This window comes from Vanrija albida, assembly GCF_041260175.1.
Source record: "Vanrija albida strain AlHP1 chromosome Unknown contig_2, whole genome shotgun sequence".
In the NCBI taxonomy this organism is placed as follows: domain Eukaryota; kingdom Fungi; phylum Basidiomycota; class Tremellomycetes; order Trichosporonales; family Trichosporonaceae; genus Vanrija; species Vanrija albida.
In genome coordinates, this window is record NW_027191421.1 from 2,241,690 (window position 1) to 2,261,336 (window position 19,647).

Genomic DNA, 19,647 nt, shown 5'->3' on the forward strand with positions numbered 1-19,647 from the left:
GCATGACAAGGAGACACGACGCGGGGGGAGGGGGCGACTCCCACCTTGGGGAGGGCGCGGGGGGTGGCTCCTGCGCTCGCTGGAATAGGCACAACGAGTCTGTGGGAGCGGCGCCCGGCCGGCGTCTCTCCCGACGCTGGGGGAGCGAGAGCACTCGACTCGCCTCGCTCGGTCGCCGGCGCTCGTTCCAGTCGTCGTCCTCGAGGTGGGCAAGCAAGCACAAGCAGCTGGGGGATCGACGTCGAGTCCAGCCTCAACTCTTCGCCTGCCAGTTCTTCCTCTCCCCCCGCCCGCTAGCCGCAGTCGCCGCCGCAGCCGCAGCTTTGCAGCTGGCAAACTCTGCATCCGAAGAGTACGAGCGAGTGGCAAGTGCCGCCGTGTGGGCACATGTGATGACGGTGCCGGCAGTGTGGAGCGTCAGGGCGGGGACTGACCCGACGCAAGGGTTCCTGGGCTGGGCAGCTGACCGCGGGGGCCCAGCGGGCGGGCGTGGCGTCGGGGGGGGGGGGGGGTCGGATGCACCGACGAGCAGGTGGCCTGGGAGCAGGGGAGGGGGGATGGGCAGGTGACGTGATGCGGCTCCTGGCACCGGGTTTGTACGTCGACGACGGAGCGAGCGACGAGCGACGGCGGAGGGCCGGTCAGCCCGATCATTAGGCCAGGAACAGGCAGAGAGAGAGAGCAGACGCCGCTGCGTGCAAGCAGCCTCCCTCTCCGCTCATCACCTCAGCCAGGGGCCGCCACCGCCGCCTGGCAGCCTGGCAGTCATCCGGCGCAGGGAAAACAAAGGGCCAGGACAACAATAAGGCTGGCTGGGCAGTTGGGCAGCACCAACCCGCGCCAATAACGCAACCCGGCCCCTTGGGTCATGCGCGCCGGCGCCGGCCACTACACTACGCTCCACGGGAGAGCAGGGTGAGTACCGGCGGACCCACCCACCCAGGCCAACAACCCATGACGCTGCACAAACTCATCTCACCTCACTCCCTCGTCCTCCTCGTCGTCGTCACCCCAGCCGACACTGCCCGCCCGCCCGCCCGCCCGCCCGCTCGCTGCCCCAGCCTTCGGGCCAACCTTGTTCCATTCGGGCGAGCAGCGTCGCCGGACACGCAACTCGCACACACACGACGTTACGCAACGCTGATCCCCCCCATCCGGCGCCCCGTACCTCTCTTCCCAACTCGAAGATCTTCCAGCTCCACTCCACAACCTCCATTGCCAAGGAATTTTTTGATTTTTTTTTTCTTGCTCGCGCGCTCCTCGCTCTCTGCTGCGCGGCGCGACCTGCTCCAGCTGTTGCTTGCCCCCCAGGCGCTTGGCGACACGTGAAAAAACAAGACACATCCACTGAAGCCTCGTCGTATTTCTACATCTATCGCCATCAACCCCCCCTACCTCCGCTCAATCCCCTTCTCATCGTTATCATCCTCAACCAACTACATCTCCTACTCGTCGACTCGCGCGACTACACCTTGGACCGCATCAACCCCGCTTGACCTCTCACACTCGCTATCGCTATCAGTCGAGCCGCGACTACCTCGTCCAACACCGACATCATCACAACAACCTCGGCTACCGCGACGGTTTCACCCCAGGTCTAGATCTCCACCCTCGACCTCGACCTACACCTACACCTGCACCTACACCCGCCTCACCACGCGCACACTCGTGTCTGCATCACACCCCACCACCAGCTCATGCCACCAGCAGCGACCCTGCTCATGAACCCCCCTTTCAACAATGTTGGACGTGGTCCAGGCCGTTTACCTCCTCACCTCCAGCCGCCACACGACCAGGCTCCACACCTCCAGCAGCTCGGCGCAGCTGCAAATGCAGCAGACTACGGCCCCTCTAGGCTCGCTCCATCGTATCAGGCCCCAACGCCCCAGCCATGGCAGCAGCAGCAGCAACAGCAGCAGCAGCAGACAAATGCTGCGGCAGCCGCCCAGTCGTTTGGCCAGCCAATGATGCCCAACATTGGTATCGGCGGCTACGACGATCCCTCGGCCGCTGCAGTCGTTGCGGCAGCCCAGCAATCCCTCCTCAACCGCTCATCGCCCCCCCAGGTGGCGCCAGGCAACGGGCGGTACTACTCGCACCAGCACACGAATAGCAACGGCACGGTCGCCGCCGCCTTCCCCCCTGTCGAGATGCCCTACATTGGAATGGGCCCCTCCATGAGCTGGGGCGCCGCCATGTCTGATAACGAGGGTAGCATACCCGGGCGTACCGGCGGTGGCGCCGGCCGTCGAGGCGACGACAAGCGCCCAAACGGCCACCTATCCCAGCCCTCTGACGCGGACAATGCCGTCCGCCCTGGCACGGCAGGCAACATGCTCGACGTCGCTCCACAGGCCGGCCAGCTCCGGGGATTGAACAAGACGTCCCCAGACGATGACGACCCAGAGGACAAGGTCGACCACCGCAAGCGCAAGCGCAATCGCACTATTCGTAGTTGTGTGCCCTGTCACAACCACAAGCGCAAGGTAAGTAGTGGAGCTGCAGCTGCAGCCCTTCAGGGTGGCACGCGTGGCTGGCACCAAAGGTCACCTGGCGCTCCATTGTTGCTGCACTCCTGAAAACCACAATACAATCGCTGACAGTGCATCAGTGCGACAGAAAGCGCCCATGCGGCCGATGCACGGCACTCGGTCTCACCGGATCATGCGTGTACGAGGTCGATGAGCAGCGTGACCTGTGAGTATTTGCCACCAGGCCGAGTTGTGGAGCGCACCCAAAAAAATCACCGCCTGCCTAGCAACCTGGCTGTGGCTCCAACTTTGCCACATTGGTTAATGACTCACACCATCACAGGAACGACCCAGAGGTCATCGAGACGGACCGCCTGCGTCGACGCATTGCGGAGCTCGAGCAGGTGGTTCGTGAGCTGCGCCAGCGCCACCCACCGCGCAACGCCTCTGCCGCCGCCGCCGCCACCACAAACTCGCACCAGTCATCACCCGGCCTTGTTGACAACAACCGCAAGGGTATTGCGGAGCGCTACACGCGGTTCAAGAAGGGCGATACCGGAAACCAGCCAATCTCCGAGACATCGCCCACGGCGTCGTCGACCAGTGGCCGCCGAGACCACTATGCAGAGCCGTACTCGGCCAACGCACTCGCTGGCGAGGAGATGGTCTCGGACAACACTGGCCGCCAGGCCTTCCTCGGCGCTCCCGCCGGCAAGCCCATGCTTCGCCGGCTCCGCGAGATCCTCGCAGGCCGTGGCAACCCCAGCGTCAACACGGACGAGCTCATGAACATGCCCGAGGACACTGCGTTCAAGGGCTGGTTTGGCAGCACGCGCAACACGTTCCCCTTCACCACGATCTGGAGCCACGAGAACTTTATCGACGAGATTGTTGGCCTCCTCCCGACGTCCGAGGAGGCAGAGCTGCTGCTCACGGCGTTCCTCGACGAGATTGGCGTTCTCTTCAAGGCCTGGCACCTCCCTACCCTGGTCGAAGACTACCGCGCCTTCTTTGCCCTCCCGACGTCGGAGAAGCGCAGCCAGCCCCTGGCCAATCTCTCCCTCTTCGTCATGGTCTGCTCGCTCGGCAGCATGGTCCGCGCGAGTATTGGTGAGATTTTCGGCCACTCGGGCAACAGCGCCGCGACATCGCCCGTCGTCAACATGAGCGCCCACAATGGCAAGGACACGACGAGCAGCAGACTCCAGAGCGAGCTGTACCTCTCTGCCGCGTTCCAGGCCCTGCGTCTGTGTTCATTCCTGGCCAACCCGACTATCGCCACCATCCAGTCGCAGATCCTCGTCAACATCTACCTGATCCACAGCGAGCGTGCCGCGGATGCTTGGAGCCTTACGGCTTCCCTCGTCCGCCAGTGCATCGCCATCGGCCTGCACGTGGACCCCACGACTTGGGACCCCAAGATCTCGCTGCTCGATGCTGAGGTCCGCCGCCGCGTGTGGTGGTCGGTCGTCGGCCTCGACTGCCTCCTCTGCGTATCGTACGGCCGCCCAGCAGTGACAAACTACTGGACCTGCAAGCTGCCCATGGATCGCCCCGACGACATGCTCTCGGAGGAGCCTGGTAGCGCGCTCGCCATCGGACCGACGAGCAACGCGTTGTCGTCCGAGGTGACCGAGGAGACCTTCCACGCCGCCTACTTCCAGCTCACGCTCCCGAGCCTCGACCTGCTCAACCGCGTGTTCCACGTCGACCCGCGGGTCGCGCGTCAGGACTTTATGGGCTGGTTCCCCGCTTCAACGCAGAACCAGGACCTTTTCCCAATGTCGGCGACGAGCAACACGTACGAGGACGCGATCCGCCTCGGCCGCGACATCTTCGAGTGGTACGCTCACGTGCCCCGTGGCATGCGCTTTGAGCCCGAGGACAACCCGGACGAGTACATTCACTCGCGCAGCCGCGCCCAGATCAACCAGACGCTCGCGCTCGCCGTCAAGACGTTTATGCTCGTGCTCATCCTCCACCGGCCCTATCTGCGCGCCGACCCAACCGAGTACCCCGAGTCGGCCGACCTGTGCTACCGCGCGGCGCACATCATTCTCAACGCGTACGCTGTCATGTCGCGGACCAAGAGCAGCATTGTGTGGTCGTGGTGGACCATGTCGTACCGCGCCTTCCACGCGGGCACGGTGTGCGCCTTCCTCGTGGTGCGCGACCCGGGCACGCAGATTGCCGAGCAGTGCCTGCAGGACCTGCGCAACGCCATTCAGATCTTTGAGGGACGCAAGAGCAACTGGAACGTCATGCACCCGGTGCAGGGCGACCTGTGTGCAGGCCTCGCGCAGCTCGAGAAGCTCGCGACGGCTGCGACGCAGCAGCATCGCACCAGCCCGATGCAGCAGCGGCCGAGCCCCAACAACCCGCTGGGTGCGGCACCGCACCCGTCGCCCGCGCCCATCTTCCCGGGCTTTGCCGTCGACCCGTCGGTGCCGTCGTTCCCGCCGCAGATGTCGCAGGTGCCGGTGGCGGACACTGTCGAGGGGCTGGGCCTCGCGACTCACGACGGGCTGAGCGCCGACCAGGTGCCGGCGCGCCAGGCGCCACCGCGGCGCCGCACTTCCGACCTGCCGTTCCTGCAGCCGTGGCAGATGTCTGCTGCTGACCCGACCATCAACGCGCCGTACGGGATGAGCAGCCAGGGCAACCCGGCGAACGCGGCCGAGCCGCTGTCGCAGATCTGGGCGTCCATGTTCCACGTCAAGATGGACGGCGACGGGTCGAACGGCGTGATGCCGATGCAGGCTGCGCCTGTGTAAGCGGAGGAGAGCTCCACATTGTGTAACATAGCAGCAGCATGCCTGGATCGAATCAACAAGAATCAACAAACACAACCCAACTGTTTATAACCGCAATAGACATACCTGTCGTGTGGAGAAAGAAGTCAAGTAGCTTGTAGGTGGCGGGGGCCATCGCTGTATAGAGTGGCATTGTCTTGTCGATGTATGCATGAATAGGACGCGATGCACGAGCGAAGCGAGTGCATCGGGCTTGGGCTCGCAGTGTCGACTATTCTTGGAGCCGGAGGCGGAGCCACAAGGTGGAGTGTACTTGGCGAGATCTAGCTGGGCGGTGGAGGCGCGCCCGTCCAAGCGACCGCGCGCGACGCCAAACCCCAAGTCAACAACGACAACACGACCCACCTCGCAACGCACACTAACCCACCATGACCGAAGCCAGCCCAACCTGGCTGTACTACGCCCTCCTGGCCGGCTTCCACGTCATGCCGCTGCACGCGCCGCTGACGCTGTGGTGCTTTGACGCGCCGTTTGGCAAGTTTGCAAAGAACGTGTGGGGGAATGTGTCGGGGAATAGGGCGTGGGTGATGATGGAGGCGGTCGCGGTGAGTGCGGCGGGCGGCGAGCGCAGCGAGCCGCGCGCCGTGGGTTGGGGTATTAAAGTGCTGACGGCTAGCCCCTCACCTTCCTCGGCACGTTCCTCGCCATCGGCGCCCCCCACGGCCCGGCCCGCCTCCTCACCGCGCTCTACCTCGTGCACTACGCCCACCGCGCGTTCGTCTCTCCGCTCCTGCTGGCGCCGGCACGCGCGCCGCTGCACGCCGTCGTCGTGGCGTCTGGCGCGGCGTTCAACGCGCTGAATGCGAGTCTGTTGGCGAGGGAGCTGGTCTACTTCCCCCCGCGGCGGGGTGGGTGTTCCGCCTCGGTGTGGGGGTGTGGCTTGTGGGATTTGCCGGGAACGGTGGGTGCTGGGTTGGGGGAGGCGGCGTGCTGACGCGTGCGACTTGCTCTTGCTCGGCTTGCTCATACTATCGGCTCGCTGTACTCGCTCTTGCCGCTGCCTCGCCGCCTCGCTCCCTCGCTGCCCTCGGTCGCTCGGCGCAGTCTACCACGACGAAATCCTCCACGACCTCCGCCGCGCCCCGGGCCACCGCCTCGTGTCCCCCCAGATCGACGCGCCGACGCGCAAGGCCGCGGCCCAGGGCGGACGGTACAAGGTGCCCCTCGGCGGGCTGTTCGCGCTCATCTCCTTCCCAAACTACTTTTGCGAGTGGTGAGTTGGCGACTCCCGCCGACCCGCGCCGCTGACGCGGCGCTCCCCAGGCTCGAGTGGACAGGCTACGCCATCGCCCTGTCCCCCCAGGTCCTCACCTCCACGCCCCTCTTCCCCGGCGTCATGCTCGCCGCGCCGTGGGCGTTCGTCCTCGCCGAGGTCAGCGCCATGGCGCCGCGCGCGGTGCGCGGACACGCGTGGTACCGCCGCACGTTTGACGACTACCCCGCCGAGCGGAGAGCCGTCGTGCCGTGGCTGCTGTAGTGGCTGCTGGAGATGTGGCTGCTGTAGTCGTAGAGGATACATGGTACACTGCATTGCATTCTAGTCTGGGGCAGGGCGAGGCGAGGGGTCTCTGCACTACATCACGCCCACACTACATCCCCCCGCCCCCCGCTACGTCTCCACAACCACCGGCGCGTACTCCCCATCCTCGTCGTCCTCGTCCGAGTCCTCGTCGCCGGCAGGCAGCGGGCCGAGCGCCCACCCAAACCTCCCCGCGCTCTTCTCGAGGCCGGCCCACGCCGCGCGGAGGCGCGGCGCCAGCGCCCACCAGCCTGGCGAGCCCAGCGCCCTCCCGAGGCTCTTGCGCAGGGCCTCCAGCTCGTCCTGGTAAAACACGTCGAGGTCGGGCAGCTCGGTCTGGAACGCGGTGAGCGGGAGCGCGTCGAGCTGGGCGGCCAGCGTCGTCACGAGGTCGATCGACACTTCGCGCGCCTGCGCGCCCGCGCCGTGCGATTCCGGCGCCGCCGTCGCGCTCGCTGACCGCGTGAGGAGCACCAGCAGCCGGCGGTACGCGCCCAGCGCGGCCCAGGACCAGATGTTGAGCACGAGGATGAAGGCGAGCTGGAGGGTGCCGAGGAGGGCGGCCGGGCCTGCGAGTTAGCGCTGCATCCCCCTCCCTACTCACCGCCGACGTCGGCGACCACCTGCTCCCAGAGCACGCTCTTGTCCGCGACCCACTTGGTCCTGTCGTCCCCCGTCGCGCCGTCGCGCCAGCTGCGCTTGAGGTCGAACACCGGAAAGTGGAGGCTACGCAGCGGGCCAGCAGCGCCGGCCAGCGCCGCGACCTCGGGGTCGGTTTCCCCCTCGGCGCCGGCGAGGCCATCGACGCGCCCGTCGCCCAGCACGCGCTGCACGATCGCCGGCGTCACGGCGCCCGAGAGCGCCTTCCAGGACGCGAGCTGGGCGAAGGGGTACGGCGCGAGCCCTGGGTCGAGGGCGCGCAGCTCGGCGTCGCTCACGTCGGTACGCGGCGCGCCGACGTCCTCGTTGCTGCTGTCCCAGGCCAGCGCGATCCGCTCCCGCGGGCGAAAGTAGTGCACGTAGCCTGAGCGCAGGGGGAGGGTCGAGGCCGCGCCTGAGGGCGGCGCCCATGTGAGAATGTGCAGGCCTGGTGGGAGGAACTTGGTTCCGGAGAAGGCCTTTACGGCGTTGAACCTGCGCGATGTCAGTGGGAGGGGGAGGGGGAGGGGGAGGGGGACGCAAGCCGAGGAAGCCACGCCGACTCACACCCCGTCAATCCCATACTCGCTCCCCTCGGGCAGGCCGGTGAGCACGGCGAAGCACCCGGCGTCCCAGAGCGCGCGGGCCTGGTCTGGAGTGAGCGCGGCGGTCATGGCGGGGGAGTTGACGGACTGATTTGGGCGAGCCGAGCCGTTGTTGTGTCGCCGTCCAGCTGGCTACCTCCACCCGGCGTCGCCTCCAGCACTCACCCGACCACCCACTCGTCCTCTCTGCCCTCCCCCCGCCATGCGGATACGCGCCGCGCAGACAGTCCCCTCCCTCACGCCCGCCGCGCTGCGCGCGCACCTCGCTGCCGCCTCGCCGCGCCCCCTCCTCCTCCCCGGCCTCGCGGCGCACTGGCCCGCGCGCGCTTGGCAGGAGCCAGAGTTCGGCCCCCTCCGCGCCCAGGTGGGCGAGCACGCCGCCGTCGACGTCGAGCTCGCGCCCAGGGGACGGGGGTACCTCGACCCCGCGTGGCGACGGCAGACCATGGGCTTTGGTACGCTCCCCCCCAGGCTCCAGCTGACGCCGCAGGGCTGTTCCTCGACGCGTTCGTGCTGGGCAAGATACCCTCCTCCGACCCCGCGTCCCTGCCGGTCGGATACCTCGCCCAGTCCGACCTGCTCGACTCGCCCTCGTCGCCGGCCCTCGCCGCCGCGTGCCCCCCGCTCGAGCACTACACCTCCGGCGCTAGGCGCGACGTGTACGCGCGCAACCTGTGGGTCGGGCCCGCGGGCAGCTTTACCCCGTTCCACAGGGACCCCAACGTCGGGCTGTATACCCAAGTGGCGGGGAGCAAGGTGTTCCACCTCCTCCCTCCGGGCCGGGGGGAGGGGGCCGCGGCGGCCGTGTTTGAGACGAGCGCGCGGAGGGGGAACACGAGCAGGCTGCCGGTCGCGGTTGGCGCGCTGCTCGGCGAGGGCGAGGGCGCAGGCGCCGGGCTTGAGGGCTTGGACGTGGCCGAGAGGGACATGTGGACGGCGGCACTGCGCGCCGCGTTTGAACTCGACGGCGCGTGCGAGGCCCGTCTTGGCCCGGGCGACTCGGTGCTCATCCCCGAGGGGTGGTGGCACTCTGCTGTCGGGCTCGAGCCGGGCGTGGGGGTCAACGCGTGGTTCAGGTAGCGTGGGCGCGGGGGCGCGGGGGCGCGGTGTACGAGTACTAGAATATCGAGTGTATGGATGTCCGCGATCATGGCAGGCGTCGCTGCAATGCACCCCTACTGCCCCGCTCACGCCACTCACGCCGCTCCGTCCCAACACACCACGCTCGCAGGGCCGCCTGCAGCGGCACTGCGGCGCTGCCGCTTGCTGCATGTCGTCGCATCGCTACCGTTACAAAGGCTGCTGTCGCTGCTGCCCACTACACCACCGCGTCACGTCAACGTCAGTTTTAGAGGCCAAAGGCGAGGTAGAGGGTCGCGACGGCCGTGGCCGCGAAGACGGCGTAGCCCGAGACGTAGACGCCCTTGATGGTGAGGCCTGGGAGTGTTAGCCGAGTCGTGAGCGTCGTGAGCACGCGCAGCGTGCGAGCGGCGAGGCGGGGGGAAGCTGGCATAGCGGCTGCGCTCCGATGGCTATCCCGCCGCGCACCGCACCATGCCCCGCCACAACAACCTCGCCCCGCGCTCCGCGCGGCGCTCGGGCCAACTCACCCTTTCCAACATCCCACATGAGGTGGCGGATGCCGTTGAACGAGTGGTACGTGAGCGGGAACGCAACAAGCGCCTTGAGGCTGCCCTTGGCGAGCGTCGGCAGGCCGTGGAAGAAGTCGATGAGGTGGGCCGAGTCGATGGCCGGGTAGATCGGGTGCAGGAGGTAGACGAGGGCCGCGGCGTAGAAGGCGCCGCCGATGGCCACGCCCGTGATGCGGTGCAGGCCCGACGCGACCATCGTGATCTGCGGGCGGTAGATTGTGAGGTCGGGCGAGCGCGGGCGCGCCAGGCGCTGCGTGTTGAGCAGCTTGAGGTTCTCGAGCTCGTTGAGCTTTTCGGTGGAGACGAAGCTGCGGTCGCTGTCAGCGTCCGAGCGCGAAGCGCGAGGACAGCGGCGGCGACGGCAGCGGCGCTGCTGCCTGCCGCCGCCGCCAACACCAGACTCACCGCCTCGAGCCGAGGAGGGTCGCGCGGAGCGCGGGCGCTGTGGTGTGAGCTGTGTCGTGTGAAGAGGGCTCGTCGCCTCGCTCGCGAGGCTCGACGCAACTTACCAGTGCCGACGGCGCGGAGGAGCGAGGGACGGGCGATGAACGACATGGTGAGTGGTGATGCGGCGAGAGGAGCAGTCGAGTCGCTGTCGGGTCGTTCAAGCTGTCGTCGATGCGGTCGTCGTTGTCGCCTCGCCTCGCTGCAATGGTTTACGTCGTAGCCTATTGGCGGTGGGTGTATGGCCGGTGGGCGACGGGAGCAAATTTGGAGCTGGGCCGCCCGAGTTGCTCCGCTCCGTAGAAATCCGACAGGGCCGAGGCGGGCGGATGGCGGGTCACGTGGTGCGTCCACGACTGGCTCTGGCTCTGCACACTAGGCGGTGGCGCACGGTGGTGGATGTGGCAGTGGTGCTCGACGCGGTCGCACTCGACCTCGACCTCATCTCCCGCGTCGAGCTCGACGACAGCAGCAACCCCCACCCCGTGACTCTCAACAAGTTTAACACGTTCATAAACATCGTGTACAGTTCTTCTTCTTTCCGTTCACATTTTGCTACTCCACTACTACGACGACGCTATCAACCTAGTAGTCGTTGTTGTTGCCGCCTGGGTGTCGTGTCAGTTGCGTCCCCGGTGCCGCCGCCCACGCCACACTCACCAAAGCCGCCGCTGCCCTGGTTGCCGCCGAAGCCACCCTGGCCGCCCTGGTTGCCGCCAAAGCCGCCCTGGCCCTGCTGGCGAGCACCGCCGCCGAGGCCGCCGCCCGAGCCGAACGAGTCGTCGTTGCCGCCGAAGCCGCCCTGGCCCTGCTGGCGACCACCGCCGAGGCCACCGCCCGAGCCGAACGAGTCGTCGTTGCCGCCGAAGCCGCCCGAGCCCTGCTGGCGGCCCGAGAGGCCGCCGCCGGAGCCGTAGCTGTCGTCGGTGGACGAGCCGAAGCCGCCGCTGCCCGTGTTGCCAGACTGGCGGCCAGAGAGGCCACCGCCCGAGCCGTAGCTGTCGTCGGTGGACGAGCCGAAGCCGCCAGAGCCAGTGTTGCCCGACTGGCGGCCCGAGAGGCCACCGCCAGAGCCGTAGCTGTCGTTGTCGGACGAGCCGAAGCCGCCGCTGCCGGTGTTGCCGGACTGGCGGCCCGAGAGGCCACCGCCCGAGCCGTACGAGTCGTCCTGGCGGCCGGACGAGCCAAAGCCGCCCGAGCCAGTGTTGCCAGAGCCGTAGCTGTCGCTGGTGTCGCGGCCCGACGAGCCGTAGCTGTTGTTGCCGGTGTTGCCCGAGCCGTAGCTGTCGTTGTTGCCCGAGCCGTAGCTGTCGTTGTTGTTGTTGCCGCCGTACTGGTTGCTCTGGTTGCCGACGCCGCCGCCAGTGTTGGGGTTGAGCTGGGTGGGTTAGCGAACGTGGTGGGTGGTGGATGACGTCACTCACCTTGTCGCCGACCTGCTGGGCCTTGTCCTTGAGGTTGTCGAGGAAGTTCTGAGTGTGTGAGCGGGGGCGGGGGAGGTAGAGTGCAGAGCGAGGGCCCGGGGCTACTCACAGACATTGTGGATGTGTTGGTGCGATGTGATGAGGTGGGAAGAGTGGATGGGGGGGAGGCGAGGCCAGCGGCGGGGTTTATATACCACTTGGGGGTGGGGCAGTTGTGCAGCTTGACGTGCTCTGCGCGATGGGGGTGGGTTGCTGGTGCCGCTGCGTGTCGTGCTCCGGCCCAAGACAAGCGTCAGACGTCAGAAGGGGCAGGAGCGAGGAGGCGAGTAGAGTAGCGACTCTCGACCTGGGGCAGGCAGGCGAGGCGGGCAGACCTGGCGTCGACGCGCTGTCTGTTTGCCTCGATGGCTGCCTCTGGAACAAGCTTCTCGTCTCATGCCTCGGCCTTGCCAGCTGCTGTACTTTCCCCCTGCCCTGTCACCCCCCACGACACTATTGCGTATGACGTCCGCCCTGATGGCCTCACGCAGCGCAGCACATTCAAAGTCACGCCGGTAGCAGCAGCAGCAGCAACGACTGGAAATAAACGCTGCGTGTTTTCGATTGCCAGGGCGCGAGGGCAGAGGGTAATTCTGGCACTGGCACTCCTAGCGACAGCACGACAACAGCACATGCAGCACGCCGGCAGCAGCACGTTTGTGCCATCTCCCCCAACCCCCCCGCAGCTCGGGGGCATCTGTCTCAGTGCACTCTGTGTGAACACTGCGAGCAACCTGGCAGATCGCCAGGGGAATCCACCTCGCTCCGTGACGTGCCCGCGACTGAATGCCCCAAGCCGCGCAGCAGCAGCACCACCAACTTGTGCCGGCGTCATCGCAAGCTAGCCACTAGCAGCTCCCTCCCCTCGGCCCCCATCACCTTTCCATCGGTACATACGGCGCGCCTCTGGCCATGCGCCGATGCAACGCAGCACAAGCAAACAGCCGCCATGTGGCAGCGTTGGAATTAATTCACGCAGCGGGCCGGGCGTCACGTCATGTCGTGGGTCGTGGCTATGACGTCGCGGCGGCACGCAACAGCTCGCTCGTCGCACACCGTCGCACACCGCCTCTAGGGCGGCCAGAAAGAGGCCAGGCCAGCAGGCAGTGACGCAGCGATTGCTTCCGAGCAAGGCAACACGAGCGCGACGCGGGCCTGGTTTGCGGCGGCATGTTGACGGACGTGCGGCGACGCCTGCGCCTGCGTCTGCGCCCGCGCGACTGATTGTGCAGGACGTGGTCGACACGTCTCCCTCGGCGTGGGCGTGCTCGCTACCGGCGCGTCGCTGGCCCATCCAATCGCTTCCCCATCCCCTCGCCCGTGGCCGATCCCGCAAATACTACCTCGGCTCGCACTGATCGGGCGCCGAAAGCAGGCAGCGGAGCGGCAGGCCCTCGCAAAGGGCATGCGCAGACCCAACACGTCGAGGCGATAGCTCGCCACGGCCGGCATCTGGCGCTCGACGCGGCCCCGCGTGGTGGCTGTTCAAAGCGCCGGCCCGAGACGCCGCGCGAGGTGGACCTGTCGAACCCGTTTTGGCCGCGCTACACGCCCGGCCCGGCGCAGTGCCCGCGAGGAGCCCTGCAGGCGGGGCGGGCTGCCTGGGACTCGGCCGTCGTTTCTCGTTCGGCGCGAGTGGGTGGTCGAGCGGAGCGGCATGCGGCGGTGCCCAGTGAGTGTCACCCCACGTCAGGCGGGCGCGTGGCGGTGGCGTGCCACGCCGCGATATCGGCGTGGTGTTGGCCACAATACCACACGCCTCGACACGTAGGTGGCTGAACATGACCACCGGTGGCTTCACTCAGCGGCCTCACTCAGCCTCACTCCGCCACCAGTGTGACGATCGCTATGCATACAATACAGGCTCTAGACTCGTGTCTAGGATACAGGAGCCGTCGCACCATCAAGGCGCGAGGCGCGGGGCGCGGGTTGCGCGGCGGCGGTGGCGCAGCAGCCGTCCGTCCAAATTGGTGCGGCTCCTCGACGAGCGAGGCGCGGGACGCTGCTGGCGTGCTCTGCGGCGTGCTGTGCGGTGGCGGGCGGAGTGTGCCGTCAAGGCTCTCGTGGCTGCGCCATCCGTTACAGGTTGCTCGGCGTCGGGCTCGACGACATGACACTCGACGCCGGGCTCGGCGTCACGCTGTCGCGCTCGACCAACAACGCGTCGCCGTCGTCCTGCGATGCAAACCCAAACTCGCGCACTTCCGTGTTGTTCCACTTGCGCGACGAGTGGTACCCGTCAACCATGTACCGCAGAATGTCGCCGTGTGCCACCACTGCGCGCGGTCAGCTCGTGCCCGCGTCACTGCCAAGTTCCACCCGCGCCACTCACAAACAATCTCGCGCTCAGGCCGGTCGCGAAGCCACTGACGCAGGACGCGGGCGCGCTCCGCCGCGCGGTCGGGGTCAAAGATGCCCTGCTTGGTCGCGTAGTCTGGCGAGAGGGTCGAGAAGTCGAGGCCGGCGTTACGGAACTGGGCATCGTTTGACTCCTCAAGCTCGGACAATGGGAACGTTGGAGTGTCGCAGGGCAAGCTGATTGGGCGGGAAACGCCAAGTCAGCGTTTGTTGCGGCAGTGGGTGTGGGGGTGGTGATTTGGGATGCGGCAGTTGCCAGGGTATTGGTCGCGGCCGATCAAACCCCGACACGGCAACCCGCACTACGAATTACGGGGCATGATACCAAACGCTGACACCATCGAATTGCCACCCAAGCGAGGACTCTACTCACTCTGAGACTTCTTGTGCAAGGTCGAGCAGGACGACGCCCTGCTTGCGCTCGGCCTCGAGGCGAGACTTGAGGTCGGGGAAGGCGAGGAGGGTGGTTTCCATCGTTCGGCGCAGCTGGTGGTATGAGCACGAAAACGGGAAGGCCGGTAGATCGGAAAGCCGGAGTCAAACTATTACTTACTGGAGACGAGACCAACAATTCGGCCGTCTGCTGGAGCGTGTCACGCGTCGCGGGGTGCAGTCTGGTGGCTTGCAACCGTCCGATGCGCGTGAGGTTTGCGTCTGCGACTGAAGAGGGGGTGAGCTGGGTGCATGCAGGATGTGATCTAGGCGACGTACTGTCCCAGTCGCTGACGACGCTGTTGTGGTCAGCATTGCGCACTCCAGGTGCAGGTGGGTCGCGGCGCCGATAAGGCCACACGACTGCCTGGAAGATTTGACCCACTTGTGTACTGCCTGGGCGTGGCGCACGAGGTAAATCCTCTTTGTCCTTGCGTCCAACATGATGCGCGCAGTGTCGACGAGTGTGGTGATGCGTGGTGTATGCAGAGGGGGCGGGGGGAATGTGTTGAGAAGAAACGAGGTGCATGCAAAGATAAGTTGGGTCGGTTGCCTTGTCGCAGCTGGGCAGTCGCCTCGCTGCCTTTCCTTTGCCCCTTCGGTCAGGTCGGTCAGTGCCCGGCCGACCCGCGGGGCGGGCGGCACCAGCCAGCCAGCCAGGCGCCAGGCAGGCAGCCAGGCGCGGGAGTGGAGTGGCGACAGAGTGTGCCTGAGTGGACGTGTTGTGAATAAGCCGGTAAAGTGTGATCCGTCAGCCAGCCAGGCGGGCGGGGCGGGCGGGTCTGGTTCCGCCCTCCAGCCCTGCCGCCGCCTTCCTCGCCTTCCCTCGGTCACGGTCACCGGTCCGCCGTGGTCCGTCGCCGTCGGCGTCAGCGTCACTCACTGTCCATCACGACGTCAGTGTCACCCAATCCATCAGGCACACTACTCACCCAGCCCTACCACCACTCAACCCACCACCCACCACCCACCACCCACCACAACCACGACGCATAGGGGACGACGACGACAACGACGACATGGCGCCCGCCCAAACCGCCTTGCCGCCCGTCCCCGCAGCGCTCGCACACTTTGTAATCTTCAACCCAACCCTCGTCCTTGCAGACGGCCCACGACGAGCTCCCGCCGATAACGGCGCCGCCGCCCCACCCACCGACCCGGGAGAACGCGCGCGCGAGAAAGAGCTCGAGGATGACCTTCGCGAAGCCGCCCAGATCGTGTTCTACACCTCGCGCGATGCCGGCGGCGTTAGCAGGGACAAGATGCTCCGCCAGGTCGGGCTGGCCAAGGGGCTGATCGGGTTCGCCGAGTGAGTCGCGCAGAGCTCGGCGACGCGACGCGGCGCGCTCGCAGGCGCAGGGCTTGGGCCAGGCTGACCTTCAGCATGATCGCAAAGGACGACCACCCGCCAGACGAGCCCCTCTACTGGGGCGTCCACAGCCACAAGTCGCGCCTGATCGTCTACTCGCCCGAGCCAAACTGGTTCATCTACATTGTGCGTGGGCAACTGCTGAGAAACAGTCCAACTGACGCCGCAGTGCGTGACCCTCGCGCTTGGGCCCGGTGAGGCGACCCCGGCGCCGGCTCAGAAGGACGCGCCACCAAAGAAGGACGCGCCGCCGAAGAAGGAGGCACCGCCGAAGGAGGACACGCGCGTGCCGCTGCAGAACTTCTCGGACCGCATGCTGGTGGACGCGCTGCAGAGAGGCTACGACGACTTTGTGGTAAGTTTGCGCTGGCGTCTCTGGTATCTGACGCGCAGCTCTTCCACTCGACACTCTCGTCCCACCTTCCCCCAACATCGGCATTCTCGTCCCTGCTGGAAAAGTTCTGGACGCGCTTCGCCTTTGGGTTCGAGTCGGAGTTTGTGCACCCCGGTTCGCCATCGCCGCTGGCATCGTGGCTAGGCGGCTTTCCGACGACAGACGACGACCTGGTCAAGCCGCTCACAAAGAGCCTGGGCAAGTACGCCCACCGCGCGGAGATTCCCGAAGGCTCGACCGTCGGGATCGTGCGCGCCGAAGGCCCGCTCATGAGCATCGGGTACGACCCGCCTCTGGCCGAGGCGGCCGCGCTCGCGAGGTTCCTCACTGGCGTTGTTGGCAAGACGCTACCCCCACCCGTGATCGCCTCTGCTGAGAGCAAGGCAGAGGCGCGCCAGTCGCTCGGGTTCTCGTTTGGGCGCAAGAAACACACCAGGACAGAGACCCCGCCGGACCCAAAGCCCGCATCGCCCGTTGCGCCAGAGCCGAGGAAAACGAGCTGGGGCGTCAACCTGGCCTGGGTGGGGCTCGGCAGCGCGGCGCCGTCCGCGTCGACCACGCGCGCCGCGTCGCCGACACAGCCAGTTCCGGTGCCTGTGCCAGCTGCTGGACGCATCGCGACGGAGGAAGCGGCATCAGCGTCTGCGTCCTCGTCCAGCTCGCAAAAGTCGCGCTGGCCAAGCCTCGGGCTTGGGGGATTAGGCGAGGCAGTGGGGAGCATGGGTGCCGCGTTAGGCATCGGTGGAAAGACGGCGGGGGAGGCCACGCCGCCTCGTGACTCTGCTGAGGGGAAGGAGGTGGAAGGGAAGGCCGCTGAGGATGGAAAGGCGGCGGACAGCGGTGGTGACGCCGCGGACGACGACACTAAGGAGGCTGAGGGTGGCAAGGAGGCCGCAGACGAACCGCCAATAGAGCCGACACCAGCCGCAACGACAACCTCCGACCCGTCAGAACCACCAGAAGGAGCCGAGCCAGAAGCTGCCGTGCCCGAGCCACCAGCGGCTCCGGCTTCCCCGGTCGAACCGACGCCATCACCCCCAACACAACTTTCGGAACCCACACCCGACGATCCTCCAGACCAGGATGGTGCGTCTGACACGGCGTCTGTCGCCGCGTCCGCGTCGCAGGTCTCACAGACCGCAGTTGAGCTGTCATCGCTGCAAGATGCGGTCGCAAATACCCAGATCATTGAGGTGTCGTGGACGCCAAGGACAGTGTGGCTGGGTCAGGCGCGGCGCAGGCTCGTTTGGACCGTGGTGAGTAGATCGGCCGTGTGATGTGAGCGGTACTGACACCGCCAGCGCGACGGATGGCTCGTTTACGTCGTATTCCCCGATGCCGAGGAGCACGATCTCCCGTTGTCGAGCGCCACCATGGCGCTGCACTCCAAGCTGCCGTCGCTGCTAGACACGCAGGGAAGCCGGGCCGAGACCAAGCCCGCTGACCCGAAGGCCCCGCCGCCAAACCCAGCAGTCTACCACTCTGGACAGGTGACTGAACAGAGCGGCGGCACGCTGGAGCCGAGCGACTCGGCCATCCTCGTCGATCTGCGCCAGGCGCTCACGGCCGACACTGTCGTGACGGCCGTGTATGGGCAGACGCCGCAGAACCGGTTCGCCGTCGGCAAGACGGCGCACGCCGGGCCATCGCCGCCCGAGCTGTACCTCGTCACGGGCAAGAAGGACTCGAGCCTTACCGACGCCGAGCGGGCGTTGCGAGTGTACGCCTACGCGCGGCCGGAGTTTACGTCGTAGTCGTAGTGGGGCTGGGTGCCACCGTTTCGCCAGGGTTTACATCGATGTATACAAGAGTGTACAGTAGCGGTCCGGGTCTACTGCCTGCGCGGTGCAGCCTCGGCATCCTGTCTGCGCACTGCGCTGCCTCGCGTGGCTGGAATAGTCTAGTGGGCGTGAAGCGTCGCGAATTACTTGTTATGCCAGAGCAGGGTCTTGAGGTTGTGCCACGACTCGGAGTCGTGGTAGAGGTAGCCTGGGGGCGTCAGTGGGGGCTGGCAGCACTCGCTGCTGCGACTCACGCATAGAGTTGACAATGCCGGGCTGGAGGCGCTCGCCGCGGTGGCGGAACATGTACATGACGCCGGCCCAGGACAGGGCGGCGATGAGGGCGAACGGCTGGTTGGCGGGGGGGATGGGGCGGGGGTTGGCCTCGGGGGTGGTGAGGCCGGGGAGCGGGTGGGGCAGCGGCGAGAACGGGTACTTTGGTGGGTTGGGCGACGTGTTGTACAGGCGCGGCACGAGCGTGATGAGCGCGCGCGACATGATGTAGAGGACGATCTGCTCGTTGATCTGGGGGGTGGGTTAGCCGCGGGGTTTACGGGATCGTGGGCCGGGGGGGCCGAAGCATGGGCCGTCGTCTCGGGCGACACGGCTGCCGCTTCCCCCTTCCCCCGGCCGTCGTCACTACTCACCGGCGTCCGCTCGCCAAACACCCACCAGCCGCCGAGGCCGCCGGCGATAAACGTGTCGAGGTCGCGCTCCTTGCCGCCGTTCATCTTCTTCTGCACGAGCAGGAGCACCTTGTAGATGGTGACAAACTTTGCGAGGCTGAGGGCGTGGGTGCGCGTCGCCGTCAGGATGCCGTGGATGCGCTGGCTCCACGGCTTGTGGCTGAAGAGGGCGGCCATGACGAGCGCGTGCGGGAAGCGCACCTTGACGCCGTAGACGAGGCCGTTGCGCGCGCCCTTGACCACGGCCAGGAGGTCGTGGTACGACGGGCTGTGGGGGGTGAGGGCATGGCGGGGGGGCGGAGGGGAGAGGGCGGCGCGCAGAGGGCGAGGGTAGGCAGCAGGCGTTATCAGTGGAGGTTAGAGACGGTGTCAGCTCGCTCCCCATTGCCATCGCGCCGACGCCAGACGACCCACTTCATGATGATGGACTGGAGTGCGCTGGCCATTGTGAATGCGTGTTTGGGGGGTGGGGGCGGGGCTGGCGAGGGGAGATGGGCAGTGGGAGAAGAGTAAGAGTCGACGCGAGCGAGCGATGCAGTCGGGTGTCAAAAGTAAAAGAGGAGCAGGTGTAGATGCACTAGTGTGATGGTGGTGGTGGTGGTCATGGTCACTCGAGTAAGTTGCACCGCGGCCCTGCCCGGCGCCGCTCTGCCTGGCGTTGCCGGCTTGTGCGTATGACGAGTTAGCCGGCGACGGCGCACTGTCAGAGGCGCCCGAATAAGCATTGGGGGAATGGTGAGGCGGCATGGGTGGCTCGCCTATCTACATCGACGCTGCTGCATCTTTCGCTGGGGACAAAGCCCCTGGGCTAGGCCGGCGTTGGGCTAGCACTGCGACAGGACAGCTCGTGGGTGCATGGCCTCGCGATCTGGCGATGCATGGGTCCCAGTTGGCTCCTAGATGAATGCCGAGGTCCTGATGGTCCTGATGACAGTTTCCGTCACCCAGGCCCGTGGGCTGCACGCGGGCCACGGACCCAAACCCACGTGTCGCACCCCGGGGTCCCCGCATTCCGTACCCA

At 66.6% G+C, this 19,647-nt stretch overlaps 9 protein-coding genes across 9 annotated transcripts; 4 read left to right on the forward strand and 5 right to left on the reverse strand.

Moving 5' to 3' along the window:
- Window positions 1-1,697: 1,697 nt before the first annotated feature.
- Window positions 1,698-5,245, forward strand: Q8F55_002534 (uncharacterized protein; the record flags this gene model as incomplete). The annotated part of the gene is made up of 3 exons (XM_069351128.1): window positions 1,698-2,486; window positions 2,612-2,697; window positions 2,815-5,245. The coding sequence occupies 3 exons, from the start codon at window positions 1,698-1,700 to the stop codon at window positions 5,243-5,245; spliced, it is 3,306 nt and encodes a 1,101-aa protein (XP_069211514.1).
- A 407-nt stretch (window positions 5,246-5,652) lies between these two features.
- Window positions 5,653-6,761, forward strand: Q8F55_002535 (uncharacterized protein; the record flags this gene model as incomplete). The annotated part of the gene is made up of 4 exons (XM_069351129.1): window positions 5,653-5,829; window positions 5,901-6,132; window positions 6,329-6,497; window positions 6,548-6,761. The coding sequence occupies 4 exons, from the start codon at window positions 5,653-5,655 to the stop codon at window positions 6,759-6,761; spliced, it is 792 nt and encodes a 263-aa protein (XP_069211515.1).
- A 132-nt stretch (window positions 6,762-6,893) lies between these two features.
- Window positions 6,894-8,116, reverse strand: Q8F55_002536 (uncharacterized protein; the record flags this gene model as incomplete). The annotated part of the gene is made up of 3 exons (XM_069351130.1): window positions 6,894-7,372; window positions 7,408-7,937; window positions 8,010-8,116. 3 exons carry the CDS (start codon window positions 8,114-8,116, stop codon window positions 6,894-6,896), a joined length of 1,116 nt encoding a protein of 371 aa, XP_069211516.1.
- A 133-nt stretch (window positions 8,117-8,249) lies between these two features.
- Q8F55_002537 (uncharacterized protein) lies at window positions 8,250-9,127 on the forward strand (the record flags this gene model as incomplete). Its single annotated transcript, XM_069351131.1, has 2 exons — window positions 8,250-8,502; window positions 8,538-9,127. 2 exons carry the CDS (start codon window positions 8,250-8,252, stop codon window positions 9,125-9,127), a joined length of 843 nt encoding a protein of 280 aa, XP_069211517.1.
- A 268-nt stretch (window positions 9,128-9,395) lies between these two features.
- On the reverse strand, window positions 9,396-10,254 carry SDH3 (cytochrome b subunit of succinate dehydrogenase, Sdh3p; the record flags this gene model as incomplete). Its single annotated transcript, XM_069351132.1, has 4 exons — window positions 9,396-9,484; window positions 9,658-10,007; window positions 10,105-10,141; window positions 10,209-10,254. The coding sequence occupies 4 exons, from the start codon at window positions 10,252-10,254 to the stop codon at window positions 9,396-9,398; spliced, it is 522 nt and encodes a 173-aa protein (XP_069211518.1).
- A 474-nt stretch (window positions 10,255-10,728) lies between these two features.
- On the reverse strand, window positions 10,729-11,682 carry Q8F55_002539 (uncharacterized protein; the record flags this gene model as incomplete). Its single annotated transcript, XM_069351133.1, has 4 exons — window positions 10,729-10,751; window positions 10,804-11,521; window positions 11,568-11,615; window positions 11,677-11,682. The coding sequence occupies 4 exons, from the start codon at window positions 11,680-11,682 to the stop codon at window positions 10,729-10,731; spliced, it is 795 nt and encodes a 264-aa protein (XP_069211519.1).
- A 2,003-nt stretch (window positions 11,683-13,685) lies between these two features.
- On the reverse strand, window positions 13,686-14,840 carry Q8F55_002540 (uncharacterized protein; the record flags this gene model as incomplete). Its single annotated transcript, XM_069351134.1, has 6 exons — window positions 13,686-13,882; window positions 13,939-14,141; window positions 14,338-14,450; window positions 14,518-14,624; window positions 14,676-14,695; window positions 14,782-14,840. 6 exons carry the CDS (start codon window positions 14,838-14,840, stop codon window positions 13,686-13,688), a joined length of 699 nt encoding a protein of 232 aa, XP_069211520.1.
- Window positions 14,841-15,415: 575 nt separating this feature from the next.
- Window positions 15,416-17,913, forward strand: Q8F55_002541 (uncharacterized protein; the record flags this gene model as incomplete). The annotated part of the gene is made up of 5 exons (XM_069351135.1): window positions 15,416-15,705; window positions 15,780-15,891; window positions 15,935-16,120; window positions 16,159-17,415; window positions 17,461-17,913. The coding sequence occupies 5 exons, from the start codon at window positions 15,416-15,418 to the stop codon at window positions 17,911-17,913; spliced, it is 2,298 nt and encodes a 765-aa protein (XP_069211521.1).
- Window positions 17,914-18,083: 170 nt separating this feature from the next.
- Q8F55_002542 (uncharacterized protein) lies at window positions 18,084-19,072 on the reverse strand (the record flags this gene model as incomplete). Its single annotated transcript, XM_069351136.1, has 4 exons — window positions 18,084-18,148; window positions 18,195-18,465; window positions 18,588-18,894; window positions 19,041-19,072. 4 exons carry the CDS (start codon window positions 19,070-19,072, stop codon window positions 18,084-18,086), a joined length of 675 nt encoding a protein of 224 aa, XP_069211522.1.
- Window positions 19,073-19,647: the final 575 nt, after the last annotated feature.